The following is a 14982-nucleotide window of genomic DNA, read 5'->3' on the forward strand; positions in this document are numbered from 1 at the left end:
ATGACTACCCAAGATGTGGATCTTCCACGCAAGAGTCACTAGAGAGGGAGGGATAAAATAAAGACAGCCAATTCCGCTGAAAATAATCCACACCGAAAATAAAGTTTAAATCTTATAATGAAAAAAACTGAAATTGTAAGCAGAAGAATCAAACTGAAACAGCTGCCTGAAGTACTTTTCTACCAAAAACTGCTTCAGAAGAAGAAAACACATCAAAATGGTAGAATTTAGTAAAAGTATGCAAAGAAGACCAAGTTGCTGCTTTGCAAATTTGATCGACCGAAGCTTCATTCCTAAACGCCCAGGAAGTAGAAACTGACCTAGTAGAATGAGCTGTAATCCTTTGAGGCGGAGTTTTACCCGACTCGACATAGGCATGATGAATTAAAGATTTTAACCAAGATGCCAAAGAAATGGCAGAGGCCTTCTGACCTTTCCTAGAACCGGAAAAGATAACAAATAGACTAGAAGTCTTTCGGAAATTCTTAGTAGCTTCAACATAATATTTCAAAGCTCTAACTACATCCAAAGAATGCAATGATTTCTCCTTAGAATTCTTAGGATTAGGACATAATGAAGGAACCACAATTTCTCTACTAATGTTGTTAGAATTCACAACCTTAGGTAAAAATTTAAAAGAAGTTCGCAACACCGCCTTATCCTGATGAAAAATCAGAAAAGGAGACTCACAAGAAAGAGCAGATAATTCAGAAACTCTTCTAGCAGAAGAGATGGCCAAAAGAAACAAAACTTTCCAAGAAAGTAATTTAATGTCCAATGAATGCATAGGTTCAAACGGAGGAGCTTGAAGAGCCCCCAGAACCAAATTCAAACTCCAAGGGGGAGAAATTGACTTAATGACAGGTTTTATATGAACCAAAGCTTGTACAAAACAATGAATATCAGGAAGATTAGCAATCTTTCTGTGAAAAAGAACAGAAAGAGCAGAGATTTGTCCTTTTAAGGAACTTGCAGACAAACCTTTATCCAAACCATCCTGAAGAAACTGTAAAATTCTCGGAATTCTAAAAGAATGCCAGGAAACATGATGAGAAAGACACCAAGAAATGTAAGTCTTCCAGACTCTATAATATATCTTCCTAGATACAGATTTACGAGCCTGTAACATAGTATTAATCACAGAGTCAGAGAAACCTCTTTGACTAAGAATCAATCGTTCAATCTCCATACCTTTTAAATTTAAGGATTTGATATCCTGATGGAAAAAAGGACCTTGCAACAGAAGGTCTGGTCTTAACGGAAGAGTCCACGGTTGGCAAGAGGCCATCCGGACAAGATCCGCATACCAAAACCTGTGAGGCCATGCTGGAGCCACCAGCAGAACAAACGAGCATTACTTCAGAATCTTGGAGATTACTCTTGGAAGAAGAACTAGAGGCGGAAAGATATAGGCAGGATGATACTTCCAAGGAAGTGACAATGCATCCACTGCTTCCGCTTGAGGATCCCTGGATCTGGACAGATACCTGGGAAGTTTCTTGTTTAGATGAGAAGCCATCAGATCTATTTCTGGAAGTCCCCACATTTGAACAATCTGAAGAAATACCTCTGGGTGAAGAGACCATTCGCCCGGATGTAACGTTTGGCGACTGAGATAATCCGCTTCCCAATTGTCTATACCTGGGATATGAACCGCAGAAACTAGACAGGAGCTGGATTCCGCCCATACCAGTATCCGAGATACTTCTTTCATAGCCAGAGGACTGTGAGTCCCTCCTTGATGATTGATGTATGCCACAGTTGTGACATTGTCTGTCTGAAAACAAATGAATGATTCTCTCTTTAGAAGAGGCCATAACTGAAGAGCTCTGAAAATTGCACGGAGTTCCAAAATATTGATTGGTAATCTCACCTCCTGAGATTCCCAAACCCCTTGTGCTGTCAGAGACTCCCAAACAGCTCCCCAACCTGTCAGACTTGCATCTGTTGAAATTACAGTCCAGGTCGGAAGAACAAAAGAAGCTCCCTGAACTAAACGATGGTGATCTGTCCACCACGTCAGAGAGTGTCGTACAATCGGTTTTAAAGATATTACTTGAGATATCTTTGTGTAATCCCTGCACCACTGGTTCAGTATACAGAGCTAAAGAGGTCGCATGTGAAAACGAGCAAAGGGGATCGCGTCCGATGCAGCAGTCATAAGACCTAGAATTTCCATGCATAAGGCTACCGAAGGGAATGATTGTGATTGAAGGTTTCGACAAGCTGTAATAAATTTTAGACGTCTCTTGTCTGTCAGAGACAGAGTCATGGACGCTGAATCTATCTGGAAACCTAAAAAGGTTACACTTGTCTGAGGAATCAATGAACTTTTCGGTAAATTGATCCTCCAACCATGATCTTGAAGAAACAACACAAGTCAATTCGTATGAGATTCGGCTAAATGTGAAGACTGAGCAAGTACCAAGATATCGTCCAAATAAGGAAATACCACAATACCCTGTTCTCTGATTACAGACAGAAGGGCACCGAGAACCTTTGTAAAAATTCTTGGAGCTGTTGCTAGGCCAAACGGCAGAGCCACAAACTGGTAATGCTTGTCTAGGAAAGAGAATCTCAGAAACTGATAGTGATCTGGATGAATCGGAATATGCAGATATGCATCCTGTAAATCTATTGTGGACATATAATGCCCTTGCTGAACAAAAGGCAGGATAGTCCTTATAGTTACCATTTTGAATGTTGGAATCCTTACATAACGATTCAATATTTTTAGATCCAGAACTGGTCTGAAGGAATTCTCCTTCTTTGGTACAATGAAGAGATTTGAATAAAACCCCAGCCCCTGTTCCAGAACTGGAACTGGCATAATTACTCCAGCCAACTCTAGATCTGAAACACATTTCAGAAATGCTTGAGCCTTCGCTGGATTTACTGGGACACGGGAAAGAAAAAATCTCTTTGCAGGAGGCCTTATCTTGAAGCCAATTCTGTACCCTTTTGAAACAATGTTTTGAATCCAAAGATTGTGAATTGAATTGATCCAAATTTCTTTGAAAAATCGTAATCTGCCCCCTACCAGCTGGGCTGGAATGAGGGCCACACCTTCATGTGGACTTGGGAGCTGGCTTTGGTTTTCTAAAAGGCTTGGATTTATTCCAGACTGGAGATGGTTTCCAAACTGATACCGCTCCTGTGGGTGAAGGATCAGGCTTTTGTTCCTTATTGTGACGAAAGGAACGAAAACGTTTATTAGATCTAAATTTACCTTTAGATTTTTTATCCTGTGGTAAAAAAGTTCCTTTCCCTCCAGTAACAGTTGAGATAATAGAATCCAACTGAGAACCAAATAATTTATTACCTTGGAAAGAAAGGGAAAGCAAAGTTGACTTAGAAGACATATCAGCATTCCAAGTTTTAAGCCATAAAGCTCTTCTAGCTAAAATAGCTAGAGACATATACCTCACATCAACCCTAATGACATCAAAGATAGCATCACAAATAAAATTATTAGCATGTTGAAGATTAACAATGCTATGATTATGATCTGTTACTTGTTGCGCTAAAGCTTCTAACCAAAAAGTTGAAGCTGTAGCAACATCCGCTAAAGATATAGCAGGTCTAAGAAGATTACCTGAACATAAGTAAGCTTTTCTTAGAAAGGATTCAATCTTCCTATCTAAAGGATCCTTAAAGGAAGTACTATCTGCCGTAGGAATAGTAGTACGTTTAGCAAGAGTAGAGACAGCCCCATCAACTTTAGGGATTTTGTCCCAAAATTCTAATCTGTCAGATGGCACAGGATGTAATTGCTTAAAACGTTTAGAAGGAGTAAATGAATTACCCAAATTATTCCATTCCCTGGAGATTACTTCAGAAATAGCATCAGGGACAGGAAAAACTTCTGGAATAACTACAGGAGATTTAAAAACCTTATTTAAACGTTTAGATTTAGTATCAAGAGGACCAGAATCCTCTATTTCTAATGCAATTAAGACTTCTTTAAGTAAAGAACGAATAAATTCCATTTTGAATAAATATGAAGATTTATCAGCATCAACCTCTGAGACAGAATCCTCTGAACCAGAGGAACCATTATCAGAATCAGAATGATGATGTTCATTTAAAAATTCATCTGAAAAATGAGAAGTTTTAAAAGACCTTTTACGTTTACTAGAAGGAGGAATAACAGACATAGCCTTCTTAATGGATTTAGAAACAAAATCTCTTATGTTAACAGGAACACTCTGAGTATTAGATGTTGATGGAACAGCAATAGGTAATGTAACTACTAAAGGAAATATTATCTGCATTAACAAGTTTGTCATGACATTCATTACAAACAACAGCTGGAGGAATAGATACCACAAGTTTACAACAGATACACTTAACTTTGGTAGATCCAGCACCAGGCAGCGTTTTTCCAGAAGTATCTTCTGACTCAGTGTCAATCTGGGACATCTTGCAATATGTAATAGAAAAAACAACATATAAAGCAAAATTGATCAAATTCCTTAAATGACAGTTTCAGGAATGGGAAAAAATGCCAGTGAACAAGCTTCTAGCAACCAGAAGCAATAAATAATGAGACTTAAATAATGTGGAGACAATAGTGACGCCCATTTTTTTTAGTGCCAAAAAAGACGCCCACATTATTTGGCACCTAAATGCTTTTGGCGCCAAAAATGACGCCGTATCCGGAACGCCGACACTTTTGGCGCAAAAAAACGTCAAAAAATGACGCAACTTCCGGCGACACGTATGACGCCGGAAACAGAAAAAAAAATTTGCGCCAAAAAAGTCTGCGCCAAAAATGACGCAATAAAATGAAGCATTTTCAGCCCCCACGAGCCTAACAGCCCACAGGGAAAAAAAAGTCAAATTTTAAGGTAAGAAAAAAATTGATTTATTCATATGCATTATCCCAAATATGAAACTGACTGTCTGAAATAAGGAACGTTGAACATCCTGAGTCAAGGCAAATAAATGTTTGAATACATATATTTAGAACTTTATATAAAAGTGCCCAACCATAGCTTAGAGTGTCACAGAAAATAAGACTTACTTACCCCAGGACACTCATCTACATGTAGTAGAAAGCCAAACCAGTACTGAAACGAGAATCAGTAGAGGTAATGGTATATATAAGAGTATATCGTCGATCTGAAAAGGGAAGTAAGAGATGAATCTCTACGACCGATAACAGAGAACCTATGAAATAGACCCCGTAGAAGGAGATCATTGAATTCAAATAGGCAATACTCTCCTCACATCCCTCTGACATTCACTGCACGCTGAGAGGAAAACCGGGCTCCAACCTGCTGCGGAGCGCATATCAACGTAGAATCTAGTACAAACTTACTTCACCACCTCCATAGGAGGCAAAGTTTGTAAAACTGATTTGTGGGTGTGGTGAGGGGTGTATTTATAGGCATTTTGAGGTTTGGGAAACTTTGCCCCTCCTGGTAGGAATGTATATCCCATACGTCACTAGCTCATGGACAAAGTTGCCTGTAAAATAAAAATAAACCCTAAGCTAGCTACAATGTAGCTATTAGTTATATTGTAGCTAGCTTAGGGTTTATTTTATAGGTAAGTATTTAGTTTTAAATAGGAATAATTTATTTAATTGTAGTAATTTTATTTCGTTTTATTTAAATTATATTTAAGTTAGGGGGTTGTCAGGGTTAGGGTTAGACTTAGGTTTAGGGGTTAATACATTTAATATAGTGGCAGTGATGTTAGGGACGGCAGATTAGGGGTTAATAAAATGTAAGTAGAAGAAGGCAGCCTCCAGCAGTGAGCAAAGTGACTTTTATTTGTTAAACACAGGTCAAATACAGCAACGTTTCGGGCTAACAATAAGCCCTTTCTCAAGCCTGACATAAATTGAATAAAGCACCATTTAAATAGCCATATTGGCGCCAAACAATTGTAAAAAAATTGCACATATATCGCCCTCTAGTGGTGGACTTGAATATTGCATGTCAAAATACATTTCTTGCAATTACAAAGATACAAATCTGTTACAAAATATTTTACGTTGTATATATTGCACAAATTCAATCAACTTCATAAAAAAGTGCCAAGTGATCCTATAAAAAATGAAGAATAAAAAGTAAAAAATTAGAATAATAATATTTGTGACAACTAAATTCAATGTGAATATATTAGTGAAAATAAATATATTGAATATTCAAATTTATTAGAATTTGAAATCTAAAATTAATCACAATACTCATATCAAAATTTCTTAATTACCATATATGTATATATAGGAACAAAATCAATCGAATGGACTATATATAAAAAATTAAAAAATTGATATATATGGGAATCCTTCAACAAAGGATACCCATTTTACAATAAGTTAGAGATTTAAAAACTAATGGGTACTCAGTGAAAATATAGGTAATGCCAAATGTCTATATCCAACATTTGGCATTACCTATATTTTCACTGAGTACCCATTAGTTTTTAAATCTCTGACTTATTGTAATATGGGTATCCTTTGTTGAAGGATTCCCATATATATCAATTTTTTAATTTTTTATATATAGTCCATTCGATTGATTGTGTTCCTATATATACATATATGGTAATTAAGAAATTTTGATATGAGTATTGTGATTAATTTTAGATTTCAAATTCTAATAAATTTGAATATTCAATATATTTATTTTCACTAATATATTCACATTGAATTTAGTTGTCACAAATATTATTATTCTAATTTTTTACTTTTTATTCTTCATTTTTTATAGGATCACTTGGCACTTTATTTATGAAGTTGATTGAATGTGTGCAATATATACAATGTAAAATATTTTGTAACAGATTTGTATCTTTGTAATTGCAAGAAATGTATTTTGACATGCAATATTCAAGTCCACCACTAGAGGGCGATATATGTGCAATTTTTTCACAATTGTTTGGCGCCAATATGGCTATTTAAATGGTGTTTTATTCAATTTATGTCAGGCTTGAGAAAGGGCTTATTGTTAGCCCGAAACGTTGCTGTATTTGACCTGTGTTTAACAAATAAAAGTCACTTTGTTCACTGCTGGAGGCTGCCTTCTTCTACTTGAATTGTTTGGGCTTGGTCAGCCCTCTCCGTGCACTAGTGAGTAGTGGGTGCTGTATCCATCTTTATTCATTTGAAGTTAATAAAATGTAACTAGTGTTTGCGAGGCGGGAGTGCGGGGGTTTAGGGGGTTCATATATTTATTGACATGGCGGCGATGTCCGGTCGGCAGATTAGGGGTTAAAAACTTTAGTTAACTGTTTGCGATGTGGGGGGGCCTCGGTTTAGGGGTTAATAGATAGTTTATGGGTGTTAGTGTACTTTTTAGCACTTTAGTTAAGAGTTTTATGTTACGGCATTAGCCCATAAAACTCTTAACTACTGACTTTTAAATGCGGTACGAGTCTTGACAGGAGAGGGTGTACCACTCACTTTCTCCAAGACTCGTAATACCGGCGTTAGGAAAATCCCATTAAAAAGATAGGATACGCAATTGACGTAAGGGGATTTGCAGTATGCTCGAGTCGCGGACAAAAAGTGAGCGGTACACCTGTACCTGCCAGACTCGTAATACCAGCGGGCGTTAAAAAGCAGCGTTGGAACTCTCAACGCTGCTCGCTGCTTTTTAAGGCTAACGTCAAGACTCGTAATCTCGGTGTAAGTTAATTAAAAAAAATACAAATAAAAACCCCAGAACAAACAGGATTTTCAAAAATATAAATAAACTAAGTAAGTTTGTTATGAATTAACATATATTGTATTAGATTTTAGGACAGATCTTATATTTTAGTTAAATTGCTTTCATATAACATTTAGCCACTAGGTGGTGGAAGAGTATAAGATTAAATGTACCTAGGCTTTTTGTGGGGCATTGTCCCAAAGTAATCAGCTCTTTTAGCTGTAAAAAAAAAAAATACAATACCCCCCAACATTAAAACCCCCCACCCAATCCCCCCTTAATAAAACCTGAAGTTTAATCCTATTGGCTGATCCAATCAGCCAATAGAATGCAAGCTCAATTCTATTGGCTGATTGGATCAGCCAATAGGATTTTTCCTACCTTAATTCCGATTGGCTGATAGAATCCGCCTGGATGAAGACTTCTGCCCATCTGGAGGTCCTCTTCTGCCCGGATCGGATGAAGATTCTGTCCCTCTGGAGGACCACTTGTGCCCGGCTGGGTGAAGACGTCTCAAGGTAGGGTGATCTGCAAGTGGTGATTGGTGGGTTTTAGAGTAGGGTTGGGTGTGTGGGTGGTGGGTTTTAATGTTGGGGGGGTATTGTATTTTTTTTTTTACAGGTAAAAGATTTGTGGCGCCAAGCTGTATTTTTGTGGCGCCAAGCTGTATTTCCCGAACGGCTATTGGCTAAGAGGTGGAAACGTCACCTCTCAGCCAAATTGCGTTCTGCCGTGGGCTGCCTTTTCCTAAACGCTAGGATTTACCATCACTTTAATAACTATTTAATAACTATTGTACCTAGTTAAAATAAATACAAAGTTGCCTGTAAAATAAAAATAAACCCTAAGCTAGCTACAATGTAGCTATTAGTTATATTGTAGCTAGCTTAGGGTTTATTTTATAGGTAAGTATTTAGTTTTAAATAGGAATAATTTATTTAATTGTAGTAATTTTATTTTGTTTTATTTAAATTATATTTAAGTTAGGGGGGTGTCAGGGTTAGGGTTAGACTTAGGTTTAGGGGTTAATACATTTAATATAGTAGCAGTGGTGTTAGGGACGGCAGATTAAGGGTTAATAAAATGTAACTAGTGTTTGCAAGGCGGGGGTTTAGGGGGTTCATATATTTATTGACATGGCGGCGATGTCCGGTCGGCAGATTAGGGGTTAAAAACTTTAGTTAACTGTTTGTGATGTGGGGGGGGCCTCGGTTTAGGGGTTAATAGATAGTTTATGGGTGTTAGTGTACTTTTTAGCACTTTAGTTAAGAGTTTTATGTTACGGCATTAGCCCATAAAACTCTTAACTACTGACTTTTAAATGCGGTTCGAGTCTTGACAGGAGAGGGTGTACCACTCACTTTCTCCAAGACTCGTAATACCGGCGTTAGGAAAATCCCATTAAAAAGATAGGATACTCAATTGACGTAAGGGGATTTGCGGTATGCTCGAGTCGCGGACAAAAAGTGAGCGGTACACCTGTACCTGCCAGACTCGTAATACCAGCGGGCGTTAAAAAGCAGCATTGGAACCTCTCAACGCTGCTCGCTGCTTTTTAAGGCTAACGTCAAGACTCGTAATCTCGGTGTAAGTTAAGTAAAAAAAAATACAAATAAAAACCCCAGAACACACAGGATTTTCAAAAATATAAATAAACTAAGTAAGTTTGTTATGAATTAACATATATTGTATTAGATTTTAGGACAGATCTTATTTTAGTTAAATTGCTTTCATATAACATTTAGCCACTAGGTGGTGGAAGAGTATAAGATTAAATGTACCTAAGTTTGTTAACAGAATTCCATTGGACTCCATAGTGAATATGTCCCATGTAACAGTTGCTTTGTTTGAGACTTCTTAAAGGAAAATACTGAGACAGATTAAGATAGGAATTTTATACTTGGAATACCTTCACACAAACCCTGTAAAGTTTAATTAAAAATAATATATTAAAAAAATAATATAGAAAAATGCCTAAATACAGAGGACCAGATTTTAAAATGAGCAGAATATTTGAAAACTGTTACCCAATGAAGCTAACCCTCAGAAAATAGTTAAAATGTTTAACATTAGCTATTTTTAACATTAGCTGTGCCCTTAAAGGGATATGTACATCTTCATCAGGAATGGCCTGATCCACGTGTGCATATGCCACTTGAACAGTCATAACTTTTTCTAGAAGCATTTTGCTAACGGAAGTATATTGCAAAAATGCTTCTATTTAAATTGAAATGCACATATGCACATTTCAGTTTTCTGTCAATGATAATTGCACTTTAAGATATTTTATTATTTTGCTTTGTCTTTTGAGTTTGCTTAGCAAACTGTCCTATCATGTTTGAATAAGCATTTTCAGTAGGTGTTGTTTTTTAGATGAAAGAACAAAGAAAGTTTGAATATATACGTAACATTTGCAACATCTGCATTTAAATACCCAAGAAAGGTGTAAAAGCTATACACTATAATGCAAATCCAAAGATTACATTTACATATACACAGTTCCTGGTGGATAGTTTTTATGCAGCTATTATAGATTATGGGCTGGATTAAAAGTGGATCACTAATTTATTGCACGCCCACAAATGGGCAAATTTGCCCGTTTTCAGGCGCGCAATAAATAATCAGCCATTACAAGTGGCTGGTTATTGCTACCATGAGCTCTAGGTAGTAATAAGTGCTCCGAAAATTAACCAGAGTTTAGACCTCTGGTTAATTTTTAAAATAACCCCCATTTGCTCGCAAAATAAAGTTGTTTTTTAATTTAAAAAATTTTAATTAAAAAAAAAAAACTGCAAAAAGCAGTTTTTAGGGGTTAAAGTTGGCGGGCCTGGGGTGTTAGAAAAAAACGGAACTGAAAAGTGCCTTTACATTGCGGTCTATAGGAACTGTGTGTTCCCAGTAAATATATATGTATATGCTTAAATAAACTTTAGGAAAAAACTATATCCAAGGCGAAGTAAAAACAAATTCATTTATTGATATTTACTTGTGGTAAAAACAATCATGGGAGTACCAATGTGCACATAAAAAATAACACACACGAGTGCATTAGGCTGACATGTTTCGGCCTTCTGCTGTAATCGTAGCTAATTCTATGCAAACGTGTCTCACTAATTTTAAAGGTGTATCAACTCAATGATTGGTCAATAAACTACCAGTCACACAGTTTGAGTTTAAGTGCCATTATTAACCTCTAAATCACTAGAAGCCAGTGGAGAATATATACATGTACATAGTGGATACTTTTGAATACAGGAGCCATAATAATTAATATACTAACTATTTCTATTCAGATATATATTCAAAATAAAGACTTTGCTTGCATACATATATATTATAGATTATTAATCCACATTAAAGGAGATGTAAATCAGAGTGGAGCTATTTGGATAAATAATAAACCATCATTCTAAGATACAAATGTATCGCTTTAGAGGCATAGAAACACCATTAAAGTTAAATTTTTACCACTTTGGCATATCAACAGTGTGTGACGAATAGGTTACGTAATTAGTTATCATACACAATATCTCTTAAATTTAAGTGAGACTCATGCCACCCTGATGTGTATTGCATTGCATTTCATTCTATATTTAGTGAGCACAATGAGTGAGGAAGGAGGGAATATGGATAAATGTATTATTATATATATCCTATAGATAAGGTGTATTTTACATTGCAAAACATAATATACAATATTAGATGCATCATTTCAGATGCCCACACATACATAATAAACATATATAATGTTGAAAACATATATACATTAATACATTAGTGCGTATTGTGCATTAAATGATATTAACAGTAAGGATGCCTAAACGGGATTACATCAACAAATAAATAGGCAAACCAGAAGTATAGGGAATATATGTGCATATCCCAGTGACAAGGGTCAAACTCAGAGCATGATTCAATAGTACACCACAGTTGAAGTATGCGATAACTACTTCCAATAGTTAATTAAGTCATACTCTGAGTTGAGACCCATGGGCACTCTAGTCTGGAGTCTGAAGATCCAAAACATTTCTCGTTTGCCCAAAACCTTATCCCTATCTCCACCTCTAGTAGGATGCTTGATCCGTTCTATAGCTTGCCATCGTAGGGTATCATTGCTCTTGTCATGTATATTTTTGAAATGTTTGACCAGTGGTGTAGTGGCCTCACCAATCTTAATAGAGAATAGATGGTTCCTTATCCAAGTATTTACATAATTTGCTGGGAGACCTACGTATTGAAGATGACACTGGATACACGTCAATACATAAATGACATAGGAGGAAGTACAGTTGAGACAAGATACAATTTTAAATTCTTCTCAGGTCACTTCTGAGTGAAACTTATTTGAGAAGATACCAAATTCACATGGTCTGCACCTCGTTTTTCCACACTTGTACATCCCCCTGTATGTGAGCCAGGAACCCTGAGTGGAGGGGGTTTTAGTTGGTAATTCAGAGGGAGATAAATAGTTCCCTATCATTCTGCTCTTTTTGTATGAGCAGCGTAGACCCTTCTCAACACATTTAGTAAGTTTGTCATCTGCTGCTAACAATCAGAAATGCTTTCTTACTATCCCACAGATGCTACTGTATTCCTCACTAAATTTTGTGACAAAAGTGACTTGGTCACACTTGATCCTATCTTGATTAGATCTGGCCTTTTTTAGAATGTTTTAAAAGGGAACTTCTATCTAATTTGTCAACTTGTGTCTGTGCCTTGTCTAGCACATTAATTGGATACCCCCTTTGATGTAGTCTCTGTTTAATATCTGTACTTTGTTTGATGTAAGCCGATTCCTCCGTGCAATTTCTTTTTATTCTGATTAGTTGCCCCTTAGCAACCGCAAATGGTACATGCTTAGGGCGACAGCTTTTGGCGTTTAAAAGGGTGTTTTTAGTGGTGGGCTTTCTATACAAATCACTTACTATCTGCCCATTGTCCTTAGCCGTTAATGTGAGGTCTAAATAATTAATTGTAGTCTCATGTTTCTCAAAGGTAAACCGTAGGCCTACTGCATTATCATTGAGGTCCTGTATAAAATATTCAATAAGTTCGACATCTCCTTGCCAAATTAAAAGCAAATCATCAATATAATGCCTATAAAAGGCAATATTTTCCTTGTTCCATATTCCCTCCTTCCTCACTCATTGTGCTCCATAAAAATAGAATGAAATGCAATGCAATACACATCAGTGTGTCGTGAGTCTCACTTAAATTTAAGAGATATTGTGTATGATAACTAATTATGTAACCTATTTTCACACACTGTTAATATTTCTAAGTGGTAATAGTTTAACTTTAATGGCGTTTCTATGCCTCTAAAGAGATACAGTTGTATCTTAGAATATTGGTTTATTATTTATCCAAATAGCTTCACTCTGTTTTACTTCTCCTTTAATGTGTATTAATAATCTTTAAATTATTTAATGTGGATATCAATAAATGAGTTTGTTTTTACTTTGTCTTGAATAATGTTTTTTTCCTAAAGTTTGCATATTGTCCACGATTTCCAATAGCGAGGGGAAGCTCGCAGTCTCTACCCTCTACCTTCTCTGCAGTTACAGTTATAGCCCTGTTTTGGAGCCATCTGATGGTGATTGGCGGTGATTGGCTGGAGCCGGTCACGGGATTAGACACACCTACCTGTGCAACAACAGAACGCCGCTATTAGGGGCAGCGTTTGTAACAAGCAAGCAGAGCCCAGTGAGACAGCATTCAAGGAGACATGACAGGAGTGGCGAGTGGGCGCAGCTAATTGCTGTGTTGGGCACGGGCTGCTCTTAAAGGTCCCATGATCACATCTGTCTAAGTGTTGTTCACTGCTGGGATTGGGACTGATGGATCCCATATTATTTAAGGGATTTTTAGCTACTTGCTACGTTTACCTACTTTTGGATCAAGGGATTCCAGGTTGTATCCACAAAAATATTTCACAAGGACTGCAGTGGGAAAGATTGACGTTGTCTTTCTGAGACTATGCTTATATACACGTGCAGTTTTATGAAACGTTTTTGTCTTTGTTGCTATTTGCTTATATACATATATATATTTATGTGTTAACGTGTGCATAAATATATATGTATATATTCTTATCCATATATATTTATATTTTATGCTCTAGTTCTCATGCCGTGTCATTCCATTGGAGCCTATGGAAGCGCGCTCTATTGAGCACAGAGCTTCCATGCAATATGAAAGCAATTTTGTACTCCACTCGTAATCTGGCCCTATATAGCTTAAAGGGGCATGAAACCCAAAATTTTTCTTTTGTGACTTAGATAGAGAATACAATTTTAAACAACTTTCCAATTTACTTCTATTATTTAATTTTCTTCCTTCTCTTGTTATCCTTTGCTGAAAGGTTTATCTAGGAGAGCTCAGGAGGAGTAAATAAACTAGGTTCTAGCTGCTGATTGGTGACTGCATATATATTCCGATTGCCATTGGCTCACCCATGTGTTCAGTTAAAAACCAGTAGTGCATTGCTGCTCCTTCAACAAATGATACAAAGTGAATCAAACAAATTAGATAATTGAAGTACATTAATTTAGCTGATTTTAAGATACCCTGCAACCTATTATTAACAACATGTGCTAAATAATGGTGAAAGTGGACTTGTATAACAAAATACAAATACGTTAAAATTAACATACTTTAAAACAATGAGATGAAAAAAGAAGAAAATTAAAAATATTGAGCAGTAGAGAAAGAAAGGATTGAGATATATATATATATATATATATATATCTCATAATAAAAGGGACGCATTTAAAAATGTCTTTAAGAAGACCGTTGCTAAGTAATGTAAACAAATATGTTACATAATAAAGGAGCCAAAGTGATACATTAGTGGAAAATAAATCAAATGTTTGTAATGTTCTACAGAATGTGCCTAATGTATATTACTGGCATGAAGAACATTAAATACTTTTTCTCTCTGCAGATTCCTGGTGAAGATGATGCTGAATCTTGCAAACAGTACACCACCCATGATCTGGACAAAGTGACATAATCCTTACAGGATTAAGTATTTAAAAATAGCCTAAATGTTCAACTTTATGAACCTACACAAAATTATTGTTGAAAACAAACATGCAGCTAAAGGAATATTGACACCTATCATAGTATAACAACACATGGAAAATGAGTAAATGTTTTATACCACAGCTTTTATTTTCTTAATACTATGGTTTATAATTCATGTATGGTAATGGTTGGGGATTGTGTTAATTCTGTGCTTTCAAAGAGGGTCAAAGTTATAGGAAGTTAAACTATGAGGTATTGAGAGAGCATCAGCACAGGCACTATAAACAGAAGT

The 14982-nt window shown here is 36.2% G+C and overlaps 1 protein-coding gene across 1 annotated transcript in view; it reads left to right on the top strand.

Annotated features, from left to right (window-relative positions):
* LOC128662178 (ammonium transporter Rh type C-like) overlaps positions 1-14691 on the top strand; it is a 178648-nt gene extending 163957 nt beyond the window's left edge. The window contains exon 10 of the mRNA XM_053716005.1: positions 14608-14691. Within this exon, the coding sequence (XP_053571980.1) occupies positions 14608-14676 (69 nt within the window). The 3' untranslated portion in view covers positions 14677-14691. The remainder of the gene's footprint in view (positions 1-14607) is intronic.
* The last annotated feature ends 291 nt before the right edge of the window (positions 14692-14982 follow it).

This window comes from Bombina bombina, chromosome 6, assembly GCF_027579735.1.
Source record: "Bombina bombina isolate aBomBom1 chromosome 6, aBomBom1.pri, whole genome shotgun sequence".
Classification (NCBI taxonomy): domain Eukaryota; kingdom Metazoa; phylum Chordata; class Amphibia; order Anura; family Bombinatoridae; genus Bombina; species Bombina bombina.